The 27036-nt window shown below is 41.8% G+C and overlaps 1 protein-coding gene across 1 annotated transcript in view; it reads left to right on the top strand.

The window, feature by feature from the left end:
- Positions 1–26231, top strand: part of LOC136753800 (potassium channel subfamily T member 2-like) — a 76203-nt gene extending 49972 nt beyond the window's left edge. Inside the window, exons 2-11 of the mRNA XM_066710191.1 lie at positions 8612–8691; positions 9892–9994; positions 12521–12574; positions 15078–15126; positions 15704–15763; positions 16431–16505; positions 19319–19402; positions 23613–23707; positions 25687–25867; positions 26199–26231. Of these exons, the coding sequence (XP_066566288.1) occupies positions 8612–8691; positions 9892–9994; positions 12521–12574; positions 15078–15126; positions 15704–15763; positions 16431–16505; positions 19319–19402; positions 23613–23707; positions 25687–25867; positions 26199–26231 (814 nt within the window). The remainder of the gene's footprint in view (positions 1–8611; positions 8692–9891; positions 9995–12520; positions 12575–15077; positions 15127–15703; positions 15764–16430; positions 16506–19318; positions 19403–23612; positions 23708–25686; positions 25868–26198) is intronic.
- Positions 26232–27036: the final 805 nt, after the last annotated feature.

The raw sequence follows: 27036 nt of genomic DNA, 5'->3' as shown, positions 1-27036 counted from the left end.
GAGGGTCAGCACCCGCAATCAAAACACTCATTTCAGAGACTATAATTCAGCTAATTAAGACCGCATTAGACTTATCTTCAGAGCTGTTTTTTTTCTTTTTCTAAACCCTCATTATGCATTGTAGTCGGAGGGGGGGTTTTGATTGATTTGCTTATTTTTGTTATTTTTGTGCAGTGTGTTCAGTGTGTTCAGTGTCACAGTGCTGGGCTGCAGGGTGTTCAGCCTGGCAGTATCAGTGCTGGGCTGCTGGGTGTTCAGTGTGTCAGTATCAGTGCTGGGTTGCAGGGTGTTCAGTGTCACAGTGCTGGGCTGCAGGGTGTTCAGTGTGCCAGTGTCAGTGCTGGGTGTTCAGTGTGTCAGTATCAGTGCTGGGCTGTAGGGTGTTCAGTGTCACAGTGCTGGGCTGCAGAGTGTTCAGTATCACAGTGCTGGGCTGTAGGGTGTTCAGTATCACAGTGCTGGGCTGTAGGGTGTTCAGTGTCACAGTGCTGGGCTGTAGGGTGTTCACTGTCACAGTGCTAGGCTGCAGGATGTTCAGTGTGTCAGTATCAGTGCTGGGCTGCAGGATGTTCAGTGTGTCAGTATCAGCACTGGGCTGTAGGGTGTTCATTGTCACAGTGCTGGGCTGCAGGATGTTCAGTGTGTCAGTGCTGGGTGTTCAGTGTGTCAGTATTAGTGCTGGGCTGCTGGGTGTTTGGTGTGTCAGTATCAGTGCTGGACTGCTAAGTGTTCGGTGTGTCAGTATCAGTGCTGGGCTGCAGGGTGTTCAGTGTGTCAGTGCTGGGCTGCAGGGTGTTCAGTGTGTCAGTGTCACAGGGCTGGGCAGCAGTGTGTTCAGTAGCTCAGTGCCGGGCTGTAGTGCAGGAGACAGTGGGGGATTATAGTGATGAAAAGGAGATGTTAATAGCCAGCACTAGCAGTGGGCTGGAGTAAACTCAGAGGTGATATGCAGCCACAGCTATAGTGTAGCCGTGCAGTGGTGGTGTTTCGAGCTCATTGCTATGAAAGACACGCTTGCATTAAGTGTAGAGTGCAGACATACACAGCCATTCAGAGCAGGTCAGTCTGGGATTGTCTCAATACATGAGTTAAATACAAAGCACGAAGCACAGCGCGCCTCAAACTAGCTCTTTACAAGCCTGGCCTCCTCTCTCTTTGAAGATTATTAGGATCCATTATCTGTGCTATGATTCTCCTGCACCTTTTGCACTCCACACGCCTGATAACATGGAGCTGGGTGCGGGACTGGTGCCTCTTTGCATTGCTATTATCTGTGAGCCCTGGCGGACTGCATCTGTGAGTGACATGTAATGATGGCAGATAAGAGCTGGAATGCAGATCTAAAAATTCCTTTTCTTCTTCATTCCTCCACTCACGATCATAACATGCAAAGCCTCTGGACTCCTATATCAGTTATCACAGAACAACAGGTATATATCCTCACTCCACAGCTCCTCTCCTTCCATACTCGAATATCTGTGTCACCATGTGATTTTTATACAACCTTATTTTCCCCTCTGATACCCAGTTCACACATACAGCCACTTCATGTCGTCTCCCCATCCCATTCACAAACTGAAACAGCTTTATATAAAAACCATAGGTAAACCTTACGTCTGGAATATTCTTGGGACCGAGCTCCCAAAAATGCTGCCCTCAAAATCAGCCTAAAGCATGTTAATTTGCACTGTGGGAACATAATAGGGAACCAATTCTGCTCACAAATTAAATATTTGTATAAAGCAGCCCCTCAATTAGAATATAATGCATTTAGCTCAAGTGAATTAATTCCTCTGTTGTACCTTGACATCTGGTACACTGCAGGCTCCCCCCTCCTCCAAAAAAACACAGAAGGAGCTCAAGGGACAACAAATACATTTAAAAATCAAATGAAAGCAAGCCCCCCAGGTACCCCTGTCCTGGCTGGACAATGTACTGCGGTATTGGCCCTAGAAGTAGATGAATAAATCATGGCCTGCCTCCACTCCAGTGGTGTAGCAGAATCTGTGATGTGTCGCTATAGAAACAGTCAGGGCTCTTGAATGAGCTGTAGCAGGAGCTGGGGAAAGCCTGAGAAAGCTTGTTTACGAGTACTTAATCTGTCGGGGACCCCCATCGCCACAAGAAATGTATTTCCTTTGTTATTGTGTTTTTGTTTTCTTTATTTATTTCAGTGGCAGATCATCCTTTTAAACAGACAGTGGTGCAGATTTTGGAAGCAGCTCTTCTCTGTTTGAGCAGTGCTTTTTCCTTTTGCTGCGCCATGTCGAGGTTTAAACAAGTTTTCATCCTAACATCCTCCCCAGTTCAGATTTCCTGTTGTTAAAGGTCAAAAGCAGTATTAATTTGAAACCAATTATTTATAAATTAATGTTTTGCTTTTTGGTGTTCTGGAGCTACCTTTAATAATGAATGAATGCATGAATTAATGAATAGATAGATAAATGGAAAAGTATGTCACATGATGTATGATGGTATGATGTCACACACAGGGAGCAAAGTGGAGCTTCGATCACATATACAACACCAGCACTGTCTACCTGCTTCAAGTATAGGTATAGAGTATATCGATATTCAGTAATTGTATTTTCATGTGAAATCTGCTAATACTGGTTTCTGTGATTCTGTGTTCTGCAGTGTGCTTGCCCTGATTCTTAGGATCTGGCGTGACAGGCCGCAAACATACTTGAACATCGGACCTCTTGGTATTAAAGTGTTTAAATGATTGGGGCAAATAGACATAAAGTCCACTGTGTTTCTGTAATATTTGAGGAGTGCCGTATTGATTACAGCACAGTGAGCAAAGTGGTCTGTCTTCATGATGGAAGATGAGACCGTTGGGGATCATAAAGTATGTCTGGGCCCTGCATGAATGAGAGAGCGTGGAGTGATGTCAGTAGTGCCGGGCGCTGATGTCTTTAGTATTCATAGATTAATCACTGGCAGACTCAAAGCAACAGAAACGACCTGCATGGGAGACACTGGGGACTTCTGGGAGCTGTGGTGGTCCACACTGTCACTCTGTCCATGGTGCTGGCACCACCTCATCAATCACTGTGGCTTCGTTCAGGTCCTCTTTTGTCATTTTTCGCATTTGAAATAAGCGCTTGTTGGCCCCCGATTGGAGACAACCTATTGTCCATGTGTGTAAACAGGTCTTTCATTCTGCATTTGAGATGTAATTCGTCTCCTTTTGATTCTTATGATCAGCTCGAAGAACAGTAGAGATGGAGTGGATGGGAAATGTTTCCATCCGACTCGGGTTTTCAAAGGATTTGCAAAGACTTTTTTTAATACTGCTTTCACTGCTTTTTGTTGTCGGCTGTTCATGATCTTCACGACTGGGGGGTTACTTGATAGAACAGTGATTGAGTCTCCTGTTGATGAACAAGAGTGAAAACAAAACCTAAAGGTATTTTTTGGCCAAACCCAAATCTGGTGACCACAGTCTCAGGGAGGGAGATAAAATTTATGAAAAATAATGACCCTTCAAAGAAACTGTATGTGACGAGATGGGGGTGGTAATTTTTCCATCCTGGAGTGACTGTCTGATATCTATTAAAAGGAGGAAAGGACAAGACCAGACTGATCAATTCAAAGTTCAAGGTCAATACCCAGCACCGAATGCGCTGCTGATTACAATTGCATGTCAAATTTCTCCACATCAAAAGGAGACACGGCAGGCACGTCTCTGGGGGGGAATGCCAGTATGATGAGCAGGGTTTTCAGCCAGAGGAAAGGAAAGGAAAAAAGAGCAAGAAACTTTCTTCCAACTGCCAGAAAAGGCCCCCAGTGCCAATTTGCCATGAAGACTGTTCAGAAGAGCACAAGGAGCACAGGAGCCAGATTAAACCGATGTTTGAACTTTCTCTGCTCTGATATGAAACCGTGTCCATGAAAAACCAGCTGCAAGGATGACAAAATTCTTCTGGCGAACACGCTAGGTAGGCGTCTGATGAGAGGGAGCGAGTTGATGTTTTCTTTTTTTTTTTTTTAACTCCCCAAACCTGAGATGAAGGAAGAACAGAAGGCGTGGTTGTATGAGGAATATTATTATTATATATTGTTTTAATTGTAATTATTGAATTTAGCAGAGGCCATCAGACATCTGAGACAAGGCAGGACTGATGGACCTGTAAGAGACTGGCAGTAGGATGGAGCAGCGTGGGGAAGGGAGCGGTGTGTATGGACTGGGGTGTCAAATTTAATACAGGCAGTAGAGTAGAGTATAAAACAGAGGGAGAAGTATGAGAGAAAAGAAGACGGGTCATTCCTTCTGTCGGTTTGATAATGTGGCTGAAGCGTTTATTGTCTTATAATGCGATAATGGCCCTAAACAAACAGCCAACGCCAGATCTAAACAACTTTCCTCAGAAAGATTTTTATTTTTATTCTGTTATATAAAGTATGTGCAAATCAATTGCAAGGCTCAATGCAGTTCCTCTGCCTGTATAATACAATCTTATGAAAATGGACACCTGGGAATATCAAATGAGTTTCCTGAATTAAATGGCCCTGCAGTGTTTCTTTCCCAGAACTCAGCAAGGCAGGCGTCGCATTGGAGTCATTATGTGTGGACTCGCTTTGCTTCTCTATGTTTGTTTGGTTTCTGTATTTGGAATATATTCAACACAGGGAAGTGTGGAATATTTTGCCCAAGAGAAATGGACTAACATAAATGTTTGGGTAGGATTCAAGGCAAATAACAGCATTTTTTGTATAATATTTTGAAAATTAACTACAGTGTCAAATACAGTGTCCATTTGAGGCACTGGAGCAGAGCATACGAGTCCAGATTTATTGAAAAGCTATCTGTGTTTTAATAACCAATCAAGGGAGGGTCTATCCCTGTTCCTGGAGTGCCGCCATCCCGCAGGTTTTACAGGTTGCTAAATCAGCGATCTTTGGATACCTCGCAGCACATGGAACTGTGGACGAATTAGGCCCAACAACGGGCTCAATTGAGCAGCTTTGTTGAGTTGGTCAACACAATAAACAGATCAGCACCCCTGCTATAGAGGAAGCCTCCACTCCTGGTCAAGAAATGACAGAGTACTTTCGACTTTTTCCTCAGCCCAAGCCAGGAATTACCAGGGGATGATAAGGTTTTGAGATCCGCAGCCACCGTGGTTTGGTAAGACAGTACTCGAGTGGATTTGTTTGTTTCCCTGGAGGGTAGAGTAAAGAGTTAAGCAGCACTGCTGGCAGTGGAGTTGGTGAATGGGATAGGGGAGAAATACTCAGCGGATTGGTGAAAGCTAAAAGGGCATCTTAGCTTTTCTGCCTGCCACACAACAGCTTAAAAGGACTTAGGATAATGTTTATCGAAAAGAGACGAACGGGTAGATTATATATAATCATACTATTCGCCTACCTTTCTCTCTCTCTCTGTTCCCTCATCTATTCTCTCTCTCCCCCTCCCTCCATCTTGTTCCCTATCACTGTTCTTCCCCAACTGTGGGTGCTTGACTGCCGTTTGTACACGCGTCCTCCACCACCACTCTGCGCTCTTTCAGCTCTGACACACAGTGACAGGGCCTCCCCAGACGCAACACAAGTAAATTAACATCCTCTTCCAGCTTTGATGAGACTGATAGAGAGAGTGAGAGAGAGAGAGAGAGAGAGAGAGAGAGAGAGAGAGAGAGAGAGAGAGAAAGAGAGCAGTCATTATGAGTGTGTGATTTTGAGTGATTTGCTCTGTTTTTGTTGAGATGAAGTACATTTGGCTTATCTTAGAGGATTGGCAACTTGGGATTTGAAAAACATGTTTTAGTGTTTGTGTGTTTGCGTGAATTATCTCCTTAAATCAATCTATACCCAGCTGGGGATTTTTTTCCCTACTCGTTCTCCCTGCAGAAATTGGAAATTAATAATCTGCAATTTTGGATGCAAGGACAATTGTGGATGTGAGCTTCTTGATATAGCTGTCAGGGACTGTTCACAGACTGTATTTATATATCCCTCTGTTTCACGCTTTTGAAGGCCTCAGTTAGTCGCAAATTAGACATGCAAAAACTCAAACTGTATTGTTGTCTCAGTGGAGAAAAGACGAGTGCTATTTTCCCATTGTTAGGAGGGGATCTGTTTTGATTTTGCTTTTGTATACAAATCAAATCAAATCAAATAATAATAAAAAAAAAAAGTTATTGTCCATTAAATAGAATATCAATGGGAATTTGTCTTCAGCTCTCCATGACTCGGTAGAAAGACACCCAACAGTGTGCAACAGGATATAGATAGCAACAATAGATGGCAATCCATAATCAATAAGAATAATCAATAACACGTTATTATTATTATTATTATTATTATTATTATTATTATTATTATTATTATTATTTTATTTTTTATTTCTTGGCAGACACCCTTATCCAGGGCGACTTACAACATAAGTGCAAAAATACAGAGAAGTACAAGGCATCAATCATTACAAATTCAACTTAGCTAAAACATAGCAATTCAAAATAATACATTTTACAAATTACAATTACAATTTACACAAGTACAGTAAGTGACTTCCTACATCCTGGACAGTGAAAGCTAAGTGCTGTCAAGATGTAGGGTTACAGACAAGGGCTACGGGAAAGGGAGCAAGGAGGAAGACAATCAAGAACGCAAGGAGCATAATAAGCTGAAGTGCTATCTAACAGGGATAGAGGACTAATATTACAAGTGCTGTTGGAAGAGATGCGTCTTGAGTAAGCGCCAGAATGAGGTCAAGGGCTCTGCTGTTTTGACTTCAGTGGGCAGGTCGTTCCACCACTTAGGGGCCAGGGGTGAGAGTTAACAGCAGCAGCAACTCAATGTTGTCCAGCAACATACCATACACATACACAAACACAATCACACACACAACTACGCAATCAGTTGATCTATAAACGAACACTGATATTTCCCTGCTTTTCCCTTTTCTGTTTGAGAATCATATGGCTATATCTTGGCTTCTACCAAGATAAAAACCGAGACAAGTAATGCTTTGTGTTTTTTTTTTTTTTGTTTTTGTTTAAAAGAAACAACTTTAATATAAATACGAGACTGGATCCAAATCAAGCTTCCACACAAACAAGACTGAAAATGGTCATTGCCTGATGTCTTTCTGGGTTTGTTGTTACTAGCACAACCCCTGCACCCCCCAAAATAAATCGTCACCCACATTGTGGTATCACTGATTCTGTTTTCATACCCTGTTGACTTTCAAGCTCTGTCACCATTATGATTGACCAACATTGCTGCAATACAATATAATGAGGTAGGGACCTTTGATCGAAATCGTTTAACGTAAGCGTGACCTGACCGTGATCAACAAAAAGAGACGAAGCAGGTTCAGTTCACACCTTATTAATCCCCTCCTTATTGGCAAGAGGTGATAGAGTTCCCGCTTGTAAAAAAAAATATTTGTATTTAATAAAGGCGATATATTGAGTGAAGAGTGGATTGATTCTGGGAAGATATTGAGGCCAGCGAATTGAAAAGAAGAGGGGAGCAAAACAGAAAATCTTCCTTATGAAGACAGTTGTAAGAAGACAGCTGGAAAAATTGGCATCTCTTTAAAGATAATTGCACTGTCAATCTGCCACTGCTTTAATTAATCATACACATTTAACAAAGGATTCGAGCTCCATTTACCTGCTCTTTCAGTTTAGGAGAAGAGTTGAAAGCCAGTCTCTAATTGTCTGGGGGAGAGGGTGACCCTTTCGAGGGGAAGAACGAAACTTGACTTCACTGAATGGCACTAAACCCAAGAAAAAGACTGATTTTGCCGGAACCTTGTTGGGTTGAGAGGAATGTAATGTTTTACACCCCCCCCCCGCCCCTTTAATACATGTGATGTCAGCAATAGAGCTCTCTTTTTAAACTGCCACTTGAATCTGTGCAGTGTCTGAGTTGGTACAGTAGTGTGAAGAGATTCATTCAGGTCCACTGGAGTAAGTAAGTGAGTGAGTGAGTGTATGAATGTGTGTACGTGTGCTTGTGCATGTGCGTGTGTGTATGTGTGTGTGTCACCGCAGACCTGTCTAGGTTTTACAGAAGCTGGTGATTCCAATATAAGTAATTCCAGAATAATAATTGGTGAGTCTAAATTTAAGTAACGGAAGAAAGAAAGAAAAAAAAAAAAAAAAATATATATATATATATATATATATATATATATATATATATATATGACATGGAAGCTGTCTACGGTGTACTCCTCTTAAGATAGATAGAGCGCATAATTTCCTTTGAATCCCCCAGGCAGTGATTTGTATTAATATCGCTCCTGGTGAGTCTGACTTATTGGATACAGTGATTTTTTTGTAATGGCTCTTCCCTCTCTCCCCCTGCCTCTATCATTTGCCCTCTCACCACCTTTCCCTCACCCACTCTTTCTCTCTCACTCTTTCTCCCAATTCTCTCCCTCTCCTTCCCTCTCCTCTCTCTCTCATATCCTATCTTTCCTTTTCCCTCTCTCCCTCCCACAATCCCTCTCTCTCCCTCACACCCTCTCCCACTCTTCCTCTCCCTCTCCCCTTCTCTCTCACACCCTCCTTCCCATTCTCCCATCCTCTCACCCTCTCTTTCCCCCTCTCACTGTCTCCCTCTCCTTCCCTTCCCTCTCTCCGTCTCGTAGGGTGCAGGTCGAGTTCTACGTCAACGAGAACACTTTCAAGGAGAGGCTCAAGCTGTTCTTCATCAAAAACCAAAGATCGAGTGAGTGTGACCGTCCCTGTGATCCCACAAGACCATGGTTTGAGATGGGTGCTGGAATCAATCAATCAATCAATCAGTCAATCAATTTAAATTTATTATAGTCCCCCATATACACAAAATCGTCTCAGGGCACTGCACAAGACAGCAAGACGGTTAACAGACCTCCTGAGTAGTGTGTCAGTTGGTTTGCTTGTGGGGCTCTACTATTACCAGAGTGAGATACCTATTCCCAGCATGTAAAACAAAACATCCTAGGTTGACTTCTGTTCCCACTGAGATTTGGAAGGACTCTAAATGTGTCTTGTTCGCAGACATACAAAACATGCCAGGGGTCGGCTGTCCCGGCGCTTGTTTATGATGTCACTGTGGTGCTCGTGTTACTCTCACGTTGTTGATTGTTACTTGTTCAGAGTTGTAGTTTTGCAGATATGTTCCAGTTTCATCTTGCTTGGGGAAACCCCAGTCAAATAGGCAAAGTAAGTTTTCCTTTTAATAAGAAAAACTGAACCGGAAGTCAACTGCAGAAATTTTGTACACTGGGAATTCATATGTCTAATGCCAGATTTAGTCACAGGGGGTGGGCCCAGTGTATCAACGCTCATAGCTCATCACAGTGAGCTTCTCCAAGCTTGGCAGAGCGTTAAACCCCCGCGTCTGGGGACAGGTGTACTGGTGAAGTGGGTTTGTCTTTCTGCTGGTGAGGCTGTGTAGATCGGGCGCTGGGATGTCGGCCTGAAACGGCGGGTGGGATTCAAGTGGGGGGTCTGAGCTCACACGCTGTAGACGTGTAGCTGGTGCAGAGTAGAAGACAGATCTTCAGTGCCTCCCTGTGGTGTCTCGGGGGGGCCTGCTGGTTCAGGTCGGCAGTTTTTCAGGTTCAATTCCTCCGATTTGGGGAGGGCTGTGGGGTTTAATTCCTGACTCCAAATCGTTTTTTTTTTTTATCAAGAAATTTAGATTTCCAAATCCAACAAATGAAATAAAAAATAAATAAAAAAGTGAAGTGAAAGAAGCAACTGGCTGGGGACCAACACTGGATTTGCAGATGAAACATTTATTCTAAATATTAATTTGGAAATACATCTGAAAGCTTTTGACAGCAGGACAAATGTGAATAGTAAAAGTGCAGACTGGGTGCTGTCTTAACAGGGGTGTGGTGGGAGGTGACGTCTGTGTGTGTGTGTGCGCTGTGTGTTTCAGGTCTCCGGGTGCGACTGTTCAACTTCTCTCTGAAGCTGCTGAGCTGCCTGCTATACATCATCAGAGTCTTGCTGGACGACCCCCGGGAGGGCAGGGGGGGCTGGTGAGTGATCTGATCTAATTTATTAGGTCCCACATCTGGAATTAAGAACTGAGCACATTAAAAATGGTTGATCCCATTCTGGCTCTGTTGCTACATCCCCTCACAACTCTTTGTGTCAAGCAGCACCTCCTCTTGTCCTGTAAACTGTATTACCTCTTGTGACCCCCTCAGCCCTTGTTTGCATGGCTGATTTGACACTAACCCTTAGGGTTAATTTGACATGCCAGTTCCACACCCCCACAACTCTCCGGTGCCTTCTGTTCTCAGTCCTTCAATCATCTAATTCTTGATTTGTGTCTTCTGTTCAATGTGCCATGTTTAAAGCAGTCCTTGGGGTGGGTTTTGTTCACCCTCTTCAATATACGGCAGCCCAGTTCCTGTATTGCTTGTCATCTTCTAAAGGAAAACAAGATTCGGTTCCCCTTAATTGATCTACTTACGAGATTACATTAAGACGGAAATATATTGAGTCCCTCGTTTTCAAACTCCCGCCCAACATCAGGTCCAGTGAGACCCGGTAGCTCTTCCAGAATCAGGATTGGAGACCCAGTTCTTCAGGAGGCTATGGGTTGGCATTGTTAGCTTAACAGTAGAACTGCCAGTCACTCAGCCTTAAAAGGCCCCCTCACTCCACCCACACTGTTCGCACACACACATGGACACACGCACACACACCAGGAGTCCGCATCTGCTTAGACTGATCCTGATAAACAGCTGACATCAAAAAGAAGAAAAAGACAGCCGAGAAGCCACAGGGAGCAGGAGTGCTGGCTGAGCAGAGAAATCACTTTTATTCTTCTGCTGTTTCCAAGAGAAGAGAGACTTAGGAGGGTTATCAATGAATTTTTTTTCTCTTTGCTGTCAATGCCCCAAACCCAATCTTTTATTAGCAGCTGTCAGAGCGATCTGCAATATTCTGCATCGACCTGTATCCCGTGATCTGAAGAGAAATATAAGTACTGGAGGGGGGAGTGAAGTGGAGGATGGGGAGGGGGGGTTCAGTATCCTGAAAATGAAATGCGTAGGCAGTGTCTTCCTTTGCCAGTCTTTCAGGCTCCTGTGATTATCCTGGCTGCCTTGATTTCATGTTTCATTTTGTTTTTTTTAAGTGCTCAGAGTCTGCTCCAGCTCACATGGACTTCCAAAATATAGAGCAGGAGGGGAAAAAAAGTCTGGCGAGGAGTATTTTAGTGTCGCACAGAATGGGTCTTGGAAGTGTCACGCTATTTTTCTTCCCCCAATCCATAACACTTGCTGCCATTTTGTTTTCTCTGAGAACTAGCTAACATGGTCTAATGATTAGGCCTCAAAGTACAACCCTCCAAGTATTGTTTTAGTCTGTGAGTTTTCATGTCCTGAGCACCCAAATTTAAGCTTGACTCACTCCATGGATCATACTGGAATAAATCCAAATATAGGCAGAAAGACTGGGCAATCAGTAATGACTTATAGCTTATGTGTAGGGTTACCAGACATCCCTCCCACCCCACCACCACTCAAGAAATTGTCAGGTTAGAGATAAGCATTTATTGTCATCCCGAATAGGTTGAGAAACACTGATTTTAACAATTTGAGAGCTGTGACTGTCAGTTTCTAAAACTAAAATTAAAAAAAGTAAAAGTAAAATGCACATGGTGAACATTTCACCAGTACATGCATGTATCCATGTCTTTAATCTGTTATGGTTCCAAACTTCTTTTCACACTCCAGAAGTGATCTGCATAAACCATCTGTACCCCCCCCCAGAACTGGAATACCTTACATGGTGTTTTTTGGTTTGTTTGTTTTTTACATGTTAAGCTCTACACCTTTCAACCTAACAGCGCTGTGTGAAGTTTTAGTTTTTTCTGATAAATATGCTTGTAGAAATGTATGACTCCTGGAAACACATATATGTGTCATATATGTTCTGTGATTGTCACGAAGTAAAGCTGTCATGATTGATACAGACCCACCACCTCACAAAGAAATCACTGGATGCCATTTTGTAAATCTATTTCTTAATTAAAGGTGGGTTATTTTCAATGACATTAGATTGGGAGTAACGTAATTTAAACAGTATTTGTCTAGAAACAATCTGGGATCAATTCCGAATTATACGCTTGTGGGTTGGGAAACTGGTAAGTGTATCAACGTTTGTTAATTGAGGGGTGTCAGTAACGAATAATTTAATAACAAAATGGTGATTTCAGGAATAATTGTGGTTTCGTGTTCAGTCTGAGGTTTTAGAAAATAAATAAATACACAATTTAATGATGAAATCTTCAGTACTGGGAACAGATTCACCTTAATGGAAATGAGTCATTTTGTGTTAATTTAAATAATGTGTTTGTAAATGTTCTTATTCATTGTTGGAGACCTATATTGAGATTGCAGAGATTTTTTAAGTCTTGGCAATTATTTTTCCTGTAAACTGTGGGTTATATGGGTGAGCTACATTGTCAGTGAGGGGATGTACCTGAAAAGTGTGTGTATATTTTGGTCTGTCTGTTCTATGGGTAACTTTCTTGTTTGCCTTTGTTGCAGCTGGGACTGCCCCAAACAGAACACTTCTACCCAGCAGAGAAGTCAGTTTGACTGGTAAGTTAGCTGTTCGACAGCCACTTCCACAAGACAAGATAACCTTATTTTCCGTAAATGGATCCAAAATGGCTGCCTGACCTATTACCCACTCCTTTACCTAAAGATGAAGCCTAGAAAATCTTGTGGCTCCTTCTCCCCATACTGTAAACGCAATAGCTGACATATACACTATTGTAGAAGTTGCATTAGTTTCAGAGGATGCAAAACACACTGTTAATACATGGTAATCAAACTAATGGCACTTCACAAGGCTTTTATATGAGTGAACCTGCCTTTATATTACACCATACAGTCAGTCATTAGTAGGGGTCAGTCAGTGTCAGGTTAACAACACTTTATTAATAATCTCTCTATTTTTGGTTATGAAGTTTTTATAAATGTTGTATATTCTCCCTCATTGAAAGTGTGAATGTCAAAGCAAATAATAATAGTAATAATAATGCTGAGAGATTCTCCAAAAACATCACATCAAAAATATTGTGTGCTCTAGAATAGCAGTTTTGCATTTGAGAAGTACATAAAAAAATTAACTATGATACATTTCCTGGACATGTATTAATAGCAATACAATTCTATGGGCTGGGCCCTCCCTCAAGAACAGTATTGTTTTCTTGAAATCAACCTCATTAAAATCATTGCTAATCCCACAATCACATACTAGCTCTGTTTGACTTATGTCTCCTTTCCCCACACACTCAACTCTCAAAGATGCCTTCTTCTTTTGCCAATCAGAAATACATCTGACAGATTACTGATATCAGATGGATGAGGGAAGCCTGAGAGAACAGCATTCTGTTATTATGATGGGCATGATGCCTCCTTTTGTACTCAATGCCCAGTGTGTCATTTTGCAAAAGTGGTGTTCCTTACACATAGTTTTAGGGGTCTGGAACAAGCTACCTTGGCCAATGTAATTCAAATAGGCTTTTTTCAGGGAACCTTCAAGAACAAGTTGGACAGAATCCTTGGAAAGAATGTTTAAAAAAAACATTCCATCTGTACCAGCAGCTGGGTGGGATATTGGGGACAATGAGGACTGCTCAACATGTAAAAGCATGGCATAGGGAACCAGTCGGTTTAATGATAATGCTACTGGCATTCTGGTACTGTCAGTGATAATGCTCAATGCAAGGCATCCTGCCATGTCCAATTAGAATAAACTCAATGGTGCCAGCGTCTGGAAAGTACGCACTGTGGTGTAAGAAACTTCAGTGCTGGCACTTGGGTGTCAGGCATTGTTCCATGGAGGGCAGGCAAAAGGTAGGGAAAATGTGATTTTACGAAGCACAATGGCAGAAATAGCATCTGTTCCCCTACTGTAGCATTAGTTAATGAAACCTGCTGTAATCTGAAAAGAGGGGGAAAAAACTACAACAACAAAGCTGAATGGGAATCTGGAAGAGGTACAAAACCTATGATGTTGCCTGGTACCTAAACTGGGCAGTGGGGGCAAGTGACCGCCACAGGATTGTGTTGGCGTCACAATGGTTAGGGTGTTGGAAAGATCCCAGTCATGTCACATCATGCGCAGGCTGAGGTCTTGTTTTAATCCGCAGCGTGCATGCTACTGTTTGACCAAGAGAAGGCAGCTGATCAATACTTGGAGAGCTCTGTGTAAATTAATAAAGAGCAGAGAGAGAGAGACAGCACAGTCAGGCAGAACCATGTCTTGTCTCCAGTAATGGTCTGTCAATGGAGCCAAAGAAAAATACCACCTACCTTGAGCCCATTTATCAATTTGAAGATTTAAGATACCCTGCCTCGCTTCCAGTGCAGGACTATCTTAACCCTGGAGAGCTGCAGTGACTTCTGGATTTTATGAAATACACTCACGTCTGGTGTAAGGGAGGGGCTGGGGGTGAAGGGGGCATGATTATTTGTCTCCTCCTAAAAATGGTTTGGTCCATTATCAGACTACAGTTTGCCTACAATATTTTGGAAAGCTACCTCTTCTCAAATTTAAATGTATGCACCAGATTAGAGGTGTTGGCATGTTTGGGAAGGCTGCTCTGTGATTGGCTGCTTTCCAGACCATTCCAAGCACACCCAATTCAACTATTGGGCTTCATTAGCCACAGTGACCGCAATTATTATTTATTTCTTAGCATACGCCCTCGTACAGAGCAATGTCTTCAATGTGATTCAGTGATTTTTGATTTTGAGGGAGCTGTAAAGCCTGCATGATTGTGGCTCACTGGGATTGGGGTTGCCACTGCTGGACTATTGAAAGACCCTGGTGTGCCAAATGTAGAAGTGTGCTGGAGACTCCATGGTGACCATATACAACAGCACCTCCCTGTGGCTTCTCTGGCACCTGCAGGATCGGGTTGTCAGCAGTTTTTCTAGCTGCATCAAGTCCTCCGATTGGAGTTTCCTCTGAAAGCATGATTCAGAAAACAGGAGTTAAGCAAGCAACAGGTTCACAGTGTGTCACCCAGAGTGGATTTTCATGTCCCAGTAATGACAAACTAGGTTCATGCAACTTTCTCTTTCAATCCAGGTCTCTGATCATCTGGGTGAACAGACCGCTGCCACTCTGGGCACTACAGGTAAGAAGTAGCCACCAGCCACCTTTTTCAGAAATCGATTGGGTCATATATACAGGCTTGGTGCTCATCAGTGTTGATTTTTGATGTCCCTACTTGCCTTTAATGCAGTAATTAGTGTTGTTAAGCCAAGTATGTTTCTCTGCTTAATCACAGAGAATGACACACTGGCATTCATTACTCCTTATTACTTTCCATTTAAAGGATACTTAGGTGATACACATCAAAGCACCTATTTGTCATTGAATAGTCAGTGTGCTGTTGTGTAATTCTTCAAGTGAAAAGATAGACTCCTTACGAGCAGGTCCTGTCTGTTTACATTAAAAAACTACATCAATTTAAACACATTAAAAGGATTTGCTGTTTTTAAACTGGCCACGGAATGTTTGGATGCATGCCTCATTTCAAAGCTGTTATTCCTTCAAAGCGAACAAATGCCTGTGTTTGTATGACTGATTTTCACACTGACAGGCAGGTCTTTTAGATTAAAGGAATGGAGATCTAAAGTGGTCTGGCCAGCTGTGCCAGGCAATACATTTAAAAAAGAAGCATATAAACTAAAGTCTTCTTTGTCATCTAGGTGTTGGTGGCATTAATCAGCTTTTCAGAGACTATGCTACTGGTGTATCTCAGCTATAAGGTGAGTTTGGTTTGCACAACTGTCCTCACTCAATGCTGGACAATTCTCACCGCTCTCTGTCACTACCTCTACTTTCTGCTCGCCCAGCTCAACTCTCTCTAGGCAATTCCAGATATTAGTGTTTTGCGTTTATTTAAATCATCCAGAACTGAGCTTCAGAATGCGATACCCTCCTCAAAAACACAGACTGCATTCTGAAGCTGTATCAGTTTCTGTGCTCGATGTGTTATTTTGAGCAGCGCTATTAGGATGCGTACACTGTGTACACATTTTGAATCTCAAGGGGTTTTCTTTCAACACTTGTTCTAAGTAGATCACATCAAGCTCCAGTACAAAAGATAATTAACCTGAAAAACAATGCTTTGGAATACAATGGATTTAGTAAAAAAAAACAGAAAAAAAAACAGAAAGACAATCCAAAGCCTGGCATTTTTTAGCTGAAATTAATTTGGGAACTTGACTCCTTTGGCGAGCAGCTGTGTGTTTCTATTCCATAATGGACTGAATGCCTTTCAGTGAATTCTGATCATCGCTCTGGTTATTAATCGTATCACATAGCAAACTGGCTCACAGAGTCGCTTCCCCCAGGCTCCGTTTGGGTAAAGCTAGCCAGCCGACCTTTGACCCTTCCATCTTGACCTTTGACCCATGTGCCTGCCGTTTCCAGGGCAACGTGTGGGAGCAGGTGCTGAGGGTCCCTTTTATCTTGGAGATGATCAGCGCTGTGCCATTTGTCATCACAGTAAGTGATATTGATGTGTAATTCCCCACCCTAATTATGCACAACATTTCTGAACGTGGCTGTAATGTTCTGGCAGACGTAAACTTGTTGCATCATTTATGCAATAAATATAATATAATGTTGGATATAATGTTGCAGAAACGTAAGGGATTGCAGCTGTTTATGTCTCTCTAAATGACGTTACGAGTAGAGGCGTTTTAAACGCTTTACATCAACATAATTAACACTAATGTCTATTTATTTATTGATGTAATTGTGAAAACACATCTGTAATACATACCCATCTGTTAAAGTTGTTATATAATCAATCAATACTGTTTTTCATATTTCACAATATTTAAGATAATTTCAACACTAAGGGTAAATACTTGTTTTCTATTCATACTTAATACAAATACTTGATCTTTTAACTAACTGTGGCTGATTTTTCCAACATACACAACTTGATAGTAATGTCAGTGAATGACTGCAGAAAGATCTGTTTTTGTGTTCTCACTACGTTGGACTCAACCTTGTGCTGACATAGCTGCAAGTCTACGCATTAATGTTGCTGAAAAGTACTTTCACACAAGTGGAATGGTGTGACAGCATAGTGGCAACATGGAATTGTCTGGGTAGTGTCTGTATGGCTCAGTAGTCACCAAGACACTTTGAGAAGGATGAAATGTTGAAGTTGCCCTGAAATGGAAAGACACTAATGTGCCAATTTCGCATTCCATCTTGGCTGAGGTGAGTACTGGTTTGTAATCACCATAGCAAACAGGCAGCCATGATCAGCAATTAAATATTCCTGCCACCCATCAGACCGAGCGGACAGCTGATCAGCTCTCCTTACCCGACTGGGAAAGCAATTCGCTCTCCTGGTTGATTTATTATGAATTCACAAACAAGAAATAAACTTTATTTGACTTAAACTTATCCATAACTGCAAGCAACGGGAAAAAAATACACACAAGCAGTGCAAGTATGTTATGAGCCGTTTTTTCTGCGTTGCTCTTCCCATTATTTCTGCGCAGGGTACCTGAGTGCTGATACATAGTTTAGCGAGCAGTATATTACTTCAGTGCAATGTTAATGTCTTTCCTGAGCTCGCCGCTTGGCCTCAGTGCCTGCTGTAATCATTTTCAGATGTGATAAAGGGAATTGAGTGCTCTGCCAATACAGTGGACTGTCTCTGATATACATGCAAGCCACAATGCAATGCATTTTCTGGCTTCTAAGCGACTTCCCTGTTGTCTCTATACAGATACAAAGCACCACTGTAAAAAACAACAATGCATATATATGTATGACTGCTGTAATTGCCCTCCTGTCTAAAATCCAGTTTTTATTGGAATTGATCAGCACTGACTTCCAGATGTCATCTCTCCCTTGAGCCGTGATTGACAGTTCTCTAAAGGGAGCCTGTTAGGAAATCTCACCGTTTGGTTCAGCAGGTTCAAAAAAATCCACTTTATGTAATTTTTGCTTCTGCACAAGAAGTTTAATAAGATAGAGAGACATGGAGCTCGCGCAGTGAAGATAACCGGGCTGTGCGATTCGGAAATGCAGCAGTATATTTCTTAACCGCAATTACAGCACACATGCTTACATCAACTGGGTGTGCGTGGTAACTAGACAATTGTTAAAATTTGACCAGTTCCTTCAGATAGTTGTTACCATGAATACAGTCAAAGCATGTTTGTCTCTGAATAATTGTCTTAGGACGTCTTGCACTAAGTATCAGTGGCCTTCAAGACCTGCTCTAAGCTTTCCCAGCACTCTGTACAAAGATCACTCAACCTGCGACACTAAAAAACACACAATTAGCAAGATTGTATTTGGCACTCTACACTTCAGTTTTAGAGTGATAGAAAGTAAGAACGTTTAAAAAAAGCAAAATTACACATAAAAGATTTGTATATATCAGAGATAGTCCTCATAGGAAGAGGAAATGCTATATAGAATATATAATTCTGCAGACTTAAGATTAGGGTTTGGCAGTGGCAGACATAACCTTGTTGCAACATTTTATTTAATGTTGATGATTCAATTCAGATTTTTTATCATAAAATCACATCTGTAATCAATACCTATCTGTTCCAATCTATCATCAATCAATACTGTTGTTCACATTATTCAACAACATTTGCAGTCACTGAGCCATTGAGGTTGTTTTAAATGATTAAATGTCTAATTGCTTTTTATTACTGTTATGTTTGAACATATGTGTCCATCTCATGCTTAAAGTGTATTTCAAATCCTGGGCAGAACAGAAATATTAATTTTACAAAATACAAAACACTATATACTGTCTATGGCACCATGTACTGTGTATTTTTGAGTGTATGACATAGATATAGGATCTGTATGGAAAAAAGTATTTGGTTAAACGAGTTCAGATACAAAAATTATTTGCTTAGTGTCAGTACTTATTTGCAGTGAGCTTTTAAGTGTTGTAGATTTGTTTGTGCACTGAGTTGAGAGAGAGAGATCTTGGTGTCTAGTGAGCTGTGGAGAGCAATTATCGACAGAGGGAGGCAGGGGAAGATAACCCCTGGCTTCAGTTGGCCCCCTATCCCTCATGGACTTGAATTGAAAACTGTTTGCACCTTTTTTGGGAGGGAAAGTTGCACATTTTCAAGGACATCTTCACATTGAAACTTCACACAGTTTGTGTGAACTCAGTGACAGTTTAGAAATGCTTTGCATTACACAATAACCGCTTGAGATTTAGATATAACCTTTTTGATAGACATGTCCTAATTTTTTTCTCTGATTTCTCTGTAATTTACTCTCTCTCTCTCTTTCTCCCTCTCTCTCTCTATCTGTAGGTCATTTTGCCTTCCCTCAGGAACCTCTTCATCCCTGTTTTTCTAAACTGTTGGTTAGCCAAACACGCACTTGAAAACATGATTGTGAGTATACCATTAGTGTACACATTCCCAGCAATGGTCTGAGCACCCTGCAGCCCAGCATGGTGACACTGACACACTGAACACCCTGCAGCCCAGCACTGACACACTGAGCTACTGACAACTCTCTCTTCCTCTCACTCTCTCCGTCCTTGCCAAGCAAAAAGACAAAAAAAAAAGATTCAAACTGCCTCTGTACTCTATCCACCGACCCCACCAACCCCTCCCCTTTTCAAGGCCTCATAGTAGCAGTCATCTCGATGTAAAGTGCTTCAGGGACCAAGAGGTTGATGCACAAAATGTCAGACCTAATGAAACATTCACCTGTGGCTTGGCTCAGCAAAGTCTGTGTAATAAAATAATCAAATGAGATGCTGGGGGTAGCTGTATCACTGTCTGCATGCTTTTAGCACAAATCTAAAGGGCAGGTCTTAAGTTAGTGATGATTTAGCATTGGCCCTTCACAGGTAGATAAGATCAGGAACAGGAAGTTGATTGGGTTTAATTGGGAGAGCTGTGATTTGAAAGGGCAGGGATGTGACGGTCATGGCACATGCGTTTGACCCCCTCCCCCATTCTGATTATTGATAATTTAAACACAGATAATTACTCAGATTTCTCCAAATGATCACTACATGACAGATGGGCCAAATACCACCTGTTTTATAGATCAGAATTACATCTTTATCAAATCTTTATAAAACTGATCATTAATATGGTGACTATAAAACTTTCTGAATTTGGCCTCTCCATGACAAGGGTTTATTATATTTGATAAAACGACAGGCCCACTTTGCAATCCTGTTCTTGGAAACTCATTTATTTTCAGCTTTTTGCTCCATTTGAGCACCCAATTACTTTACCAATCCCTTAATCACATTCCCAGTTTGTGCTTTGCTTTACCCTTTTCAAACAGTGAGACTTCAAATGTGAGCCATTTATTTTTCTTCTCCTGCTAACTTGAAATCTGCAACTTTTTAGGACGCACAAACTCAGTAAACCTTTGGACTCCCCAGGACTGGGAAGGCTCTGTAATTAAAGTTTAGTCGCACACCTCCCTTAATTAAAGCGAGGGCGACGCAATGTCTTCTTTCCCACCAGTCCGACACCTCGCCTGGGTTTTTCCACTGGATTAGACTCCATAACCCTGCCAGCCTCTTTAAACAGAGACAAACGCTGTTCAAAAGCCCAATCAGAAAGTATACAACTCTAAATCGCGCTTTAATAAAGAAATAATTGGGACGTGTCACTTAGGATCCTTGTGAAATGCTCCTCTTTAGAATATGATAAAGAGCAAAGATCTTGTTAGCTCTTTCTTGGCGTCAGTAGCTGGAGGCTCTTTGCAGTCAAGGAGCAAAACCAATTAAACAGAACATGCTTAGCAGTTAATGGGCTTCTTTTGAGTTGAATCAGAAAGAAGAGGAAAAATTGGAACTAGTCATGAGAGACAGGTGGGTTTGTCAGGCATGACAAACTGAGAAAAAAAAATCTTTTGAACGCTCTTTTCTTAGTACCTGGGTAACAGGGATTTTTTTTTACAGCTACAAAAGCCACCCAACTGCATTTTCGAAGTACTGTCCTTTTAGAGGTTGACTGAACAGTATTTTGTGATACATGCAGTAATGATTAACAGGAAGCATTGTGTTTCCTTAGTAAGATTATGTAGTGTTTGTTTGGTGTATTGCCTTCTGGAGCTCTGAGCTCTTCTCTTAATGATTAAGGAATAAATAAATATTTTCCTACTAACCACTTTCTGTAAAACCACAAAGGGAAGGGGGGTGAGTCTAGAGGGATTAATGTCATCGTAGAATGCTAATTTTACACACTGTGAGTCCTGTTACACTAGTACAGACATAGTCATTATTAATAACTTCTTCCCAGGAAATACTAATATCAGCTTTTGTATACTTTTGAGTAACAATGTTGACTTGTTATTGTAGAGCGAACTCAGAATGAGGGGCACCAGTACAATTATTTTATTTATGTATTTATTTTACAGATTAGTCTTACAGACGATTTATATATTTTAAAATGGTTACAAAAATATCTACATAAAGCGTACTACATACACATAATTGATCTGTTTAAACTCACTGCGGCACACATTGGATTGTTAAACATATGTATGCACATTTAAAATATCTTCCTCTACGTAAACGCCCACAAATGAGGCATAACAGGAAAAATCAATGGGGAAGAAGAATGTGATTTGAAATGCAATTGACAGCCCCAGAAGAAATGATTATGGAATATTTCTTTGAAGTATTTTAAAATGCCTATGTTTTCCTGAGTAAATAATGATAATGATAATGGCAAACAAAGGAGGAAAGACATTAAAGTGAAGCGCATTTAAAGACAATCAAATTTAATATGAGCCTTTAGTCTCCTTGCAATGTATTGTAGACTGCATTATTAATAACCAGCAGGAGATAAAAATGCTATTTGATTCTGTTAATGCTTTAATACAATTTAAATAATGTGGTGAGCAGGGTGAGCAGGGAAGAAACCTTTGTGCAAGGGAGGAGATGGGGCACTGTGACTGGGAAACGATGCCATTGGTGAAAATGTTCTCTCTTATATTTCTCTCCCCTGACTCAAGGCCAAGTCCCTATATCTACCAAAGTGTTTTCTTAATCCATCCAGACTAGATGTGGACATTTCAGATTGTACCAGGTTGAGTTTAGGCCCAGTAACTTCAATGGCTCGCCCATTAGTACCCATAATGCTGCTTCTAAATCCTTTCACCTCTGAGCTTAATGTCATGGTAGTAACAGCTCATTGGATCACCACTGTCCAGGAGCATGTCTGAAATTAACTGTATCCTCGGGCCTACATTGCTCTTTGACAATACTCGCACCCTTTGTTGGAAACAATGTTATCTGGTGATTCAGCTGAGTTAGGATTTCTCCATTTATATCTTGGAGTTGATTGCAATTGATTGGTAGTCATATGTCAACACGACCCATTTACAGTTTCTGTAGGGTGCATCTGTGTCTCAGAAATTCTGAAAATGTATTGTGATGAATAGGTATAATATTTCTTCAGCTCAATGAAAGACTGAGTAACTGTTTCAACTGAGGGGTGTGAATACTTTGCAATGCAGCTTTATATATACCGTTAATAATATATTTATAAGTTTGCGGTTGTGCACCTGCAAGGTGTTTAGTAATTTTAGTGTATTAAAATGATCCCAGTACTCAACAATTACAGTATAATTGCTATACATTTTATATAACCCAATATAATATCATGTTAGATTGTGTGCTGTCATTTTTGTCATTACGTGGGGTATTAAAAATAGATCCTAACTGCCTCTTTTGTTTACCTGCTTGTTAAAAGAGATCATGAGTCACTTAACCATGAAATCCTGAATTAATTTCTCCCTCTAAAGCCAAGGAGAATCCTTTACCAACACAAGTAAAAATAAAAAATAGAAAGAAAAAACTGAAGCAGTACTTCACTGCAGTATTATTATTACTTTACTACTATACCAATGACTGTTGCTACATACAACCATGTCTTTGTGGTTAACCACATCCTCATTATAACTGCCAGAGTAGGATGGATACTAGGACATATCTTTTGAAATTAAAACCTGAGAAAATAGTAAAAGGGGTTCAATTTAAACCAAAGTTAAGTACTCCCAAATGTGCATAATCTCAAGTATCCTCCAGGGAATTAATCTGAAACCTGCCCATGTACAGAACACATGGAACCTTCTCCTGGGTCTAAAGTCTACAACCTGTCAATGAGTCAAATGATCCAAAAACATGTATTAACTGAGTGGAGGGAATAGAAAACTGACTTTAACCCACGCATCTCCTCTTATGTTGGGTTCAGTGCTAACTGTAGAGCTGTGCCCAGTCCAGTAACTTCCCTCTCGTTGATAGTTAAAATGACCAATCAATTTAACAGCTTGACGTGAAACCAGGTGAGATGTAGGAGGTGAGGGTAGGACAAAATCTGGATGGTAACCAATTTCACAATACGGTCTGAGTAGGATGCAGGAGCCTTCTGCATTGTGTGTCTCAAGAGCAGAGACATCTTTGATTGGAAAATGTGGGGTTGTGGGAATAGCCAGACTCAGCACAGCCCTAGTTGACAGCCCTTCTGGAGATGGAGCAGGTTCAGCCAGATGTCAAATCCCACGTGTTAATCCACATGTTCCTATGCTTGCGTGTCAGGTCGGTGTGTCTGTCTGTGTGTGTTTCAGAACGATCTCCACCGAGCCATCCAGAGGACACACTCCGCCATGTTCAACCAGGTCCTCATCCTCATCTGCACCCTGGTCTGCCTCATGTTTACCTGGTAGGTAATGGAAACCCTGAAGGTGTCAAGACCACCCCCTAAACTACATGGTCGTATCACTTATCTGTTAGTCATGAGTAACACCACATTGGTCTTGTTCTTTTGATAGTGAAACAGGTGGTATGAAATGGGAGCAGATCAGATCTGCCTGATGTTTGCCCCCTCTATCCCACTGTGACCTCTTGTCTTTTCCAATCTGAAACATTTGGATCTGGAAAGGTCATGCGAGGATGTCGTGTGGTTGCAGTTTGGGTTTGGCAAACTGAGGTCAGGAAAATGCAGAGTCCCCTGCCGAAAGCCACTGAACCCTGTTATCCTGATCACATGGTGTTGTTAATGTTCTCTGACTGCTGCACAGTAACGTTGTCTGTCCATTTCATAGGTCCATTTCAGGACACCTCACTGTGTGTGTATATAATCTCAAACTTTTCATTCTCTGTATTTTGTGACTAGTCAATATTTATTTCTCTGGAATGTAGTTATATCAATGTAAATATGTTATTTCGCTATGTTTCGACAACATCCCCTGGAGTCTGCAGATTTGCATTGCCGCAGTATTACATTCTGCTGTATTCACTTTTGTGTTTTACGATGATGCCACAACCTTATGTGTCTAGCTGGGCTAAAACCCCCCACCCACAAACTTAGCTCCCTCTGATTGCAACCACCCTTTCAAGGGGGGTGGGGGTAATTGTGTCAGCTTGGATATAGAGGTGACATGTCACTGCCCACCCAAAAAACAACCAAAACAACAAAACACAAAATCCTCCTGTCTGCACACACACCTTCCAGTCCTGCTTCATGCACACCCAGGGCACCTTTAGTTTAGTGAGTTGTGCATTTTGCAGAAGGAGGGGAAGCATAACTGGCTGCATTTACAGAGGAAGCATACCTGGAGAGAGAGGCAGCTTGACCTGTCTGACAGGGTTCTTGCCACCGGCTGAGTAATTGAATTAAACAGCCTGTAAAAGAGCCGGCTTCTCCCTCCGCCTGACCTTTTCAATGGGAGCAGCTGTGTGTTGACAGAGCAGGGAGCTGACAGTAAGTAAATATACCCTGTGAGCTCCCTCCGGCTCTGATCCCTGCTACACTAAACCCCCTGATGTGTGGGGCTGTCAGAGCAGGTGTGTGCAGCGTAAGGTACTTCAACAAGGGGTGTTTGAATCCATTAGTACTACTACTACTACTATCACTATTTTTTGGGGGGGAATCCAAATCCAAGATATTAGGTATGGCTTAAAAGTGCATCATAAGAAAAGCCAGAGGGTTTCTAGACAGGGCTTCTAAGTAAGGGTGATAATGTGGAGTTTTTGCTTTGATTTGTGTTGTCTGTTGCACTGCCTTCAAATCCAGGCCCAGGATATTAAAACTACCCTTCACGGTGCAGGATTACCACAGTGAATTTGCATGGTAATTTGACAGACTTTCCCCAGTCTACCCACGTACATTCTTGGCTCTGTCCTGGTTTTCCACCGTTTGGATCGTGTACTGCAGCTCTCTCTGCTTTACTGGCTTTTTACTATGCTTTCCTGCAATTTACTGCAGATTTGCAATAGCGTCACTCCCATGATATGTGCAGTGGTCATCTCTGTACACTTAATTTTACAGTGGCCACAGGGATGATGTGGGCACTGAAACTCGCAGTCTGACAAACTGGTCAAGCAAAAAGCAAAAATACAAACAAGACAAACACAAACAACATTTTCTTAGTCTGTAGGCCTAATGTGGAAGACTTTTCATCCAAGTAACCAGAAAGCCACAACCTACTCAGATACGAGGGCACTAAACCCAGTAACGGCGGTCTTCATGAGGTTCACTTTAGACTGGATTACAGTGGAATAACTTTGATCACACTGCAATGTTGGGAAGCACTGGCTCTTCCAATAATAATGAGTGCTGTTTAATAGACCTGCCTGTCTCTCTCTCTCTCTCTCTCTCTCTCTCTCTTCCTCTCGGTCTCTATCTGTCTCTCCCCACAGCATATGTGGGATCCAGCACCTGGAGCGAGCAGGCAACAACCTGACGTTGTTTGACTCGCTGTACTTCTGCATTGTCACCTTCTCCACCGTGGGCTTCGGGGACGTCACACCCAAAATCTGGCCCTCGCAGCTGCTGGTGGTCATTATGATCTGCGTGGCCCTCATTGTTCTGCCCATCCAGGTGATGCCCACCTCTTTCTCTCTTCGCCCATCTTTCTTTCTGTGCACAGTATAGCAGAATGGACATTTACGAGCTATTGCAAAAATCTCGCTCTAGCTGTCACTCTCACTCTCTCTCTTTCTCTCTTTCACCTCTCCTCTCTACACGCCAATCCCCCAATCCAAGGTAACTTGACCCGCAGACTTAAACAAACCTGGTGTAACAGGCAGAACCATTTGGGCAGGTTTGAGCCAATAAAGCTGGTCCCCACATTGTTATATCATCTCATCAAGGGTTCTCAGTAGATTTCTAATTCGCTTTCCTACTTTGTCTGTTTCCCCAAATGATTCAGAATGAGCCGAATATTTTCCAGCCACTGGCATAAGGGAGAACTATTTTGAACGTTTGCCAAAATGTGAATGACACCCCTTTCACATCTGAGGTCATCAACACTTGCTGTTCCCACATTATGGCATGATCTACAGTACTGTGCAAAAGTTTTAGGCAGATGTGAAAAATGCTGTAAGGTAAGAATGCTTTTAAAAATAGACATGTTAATAGATTATATTTATCAATTAACTAAATGCAAAGTGAGTGAACAGAAGAAAAATGTAAATCAAATCCATATTTGGTGTGACTACTCTTTGCCTTCAAAACAGCATCAATTCTTCTAGGTTCACTTGCACAAAGTCATGGATTTTGTAGGCATATAGTCAGGTGTATGATTAAACAATTATAACAAACAGGTGATAATGATCATCAATTCAATATGTAGGTTGAAACACAATCAACTTAAACAATGGGGCAATGTTTAGGACCATAGACGCAGTGGTCAGCCAAGGAAACTTACTGCAGCAGATGAAAGACACATCATGCTCACTTCCCTTCGCAATCGGATGTCCAGCAGTGCCATCAGCTCAGAATTGGCAGAAAACAGTGGGACCCTGGTACACCCATCTACTGTCTGGAGAAGTCTGGTCAGAAGTGGCCTTCATGGAAGACTTGCGGCCAAAAAGCCATACTTCCGACATCGAAACAAGGCCAAGTGACTCCACTTTGCATGAAAACACAGGAACTGGGGTGCAGAAAAATGGCAGCAGGTGCTGTGGACTGATGAGTCAAAAACGAAATGGTTGGCTGTAGCAGAAGGCAGTTTGTTCGCCGAAGGGCTGGAGAGCGGTACACGAATG

The sequence above is a fragment of the Amia ocellicauda genome, chromosome 7, assembly GCF_036373705.1.
Source record: "Amia ocellicauda isolate fAmiCal2 chromosome 7, fAmiCal2.hap1, whole genome shotgun sequence".
Taxonomy (NCBI): Eukaryota; Metazoa; Chordata; class Actinopteri; order Amiiformes; family Amiidae; genus Amia; species Amia ocellicauda.
This window is presented reverse-complemented; position numbering and strand designations above follow the sequence as displayed.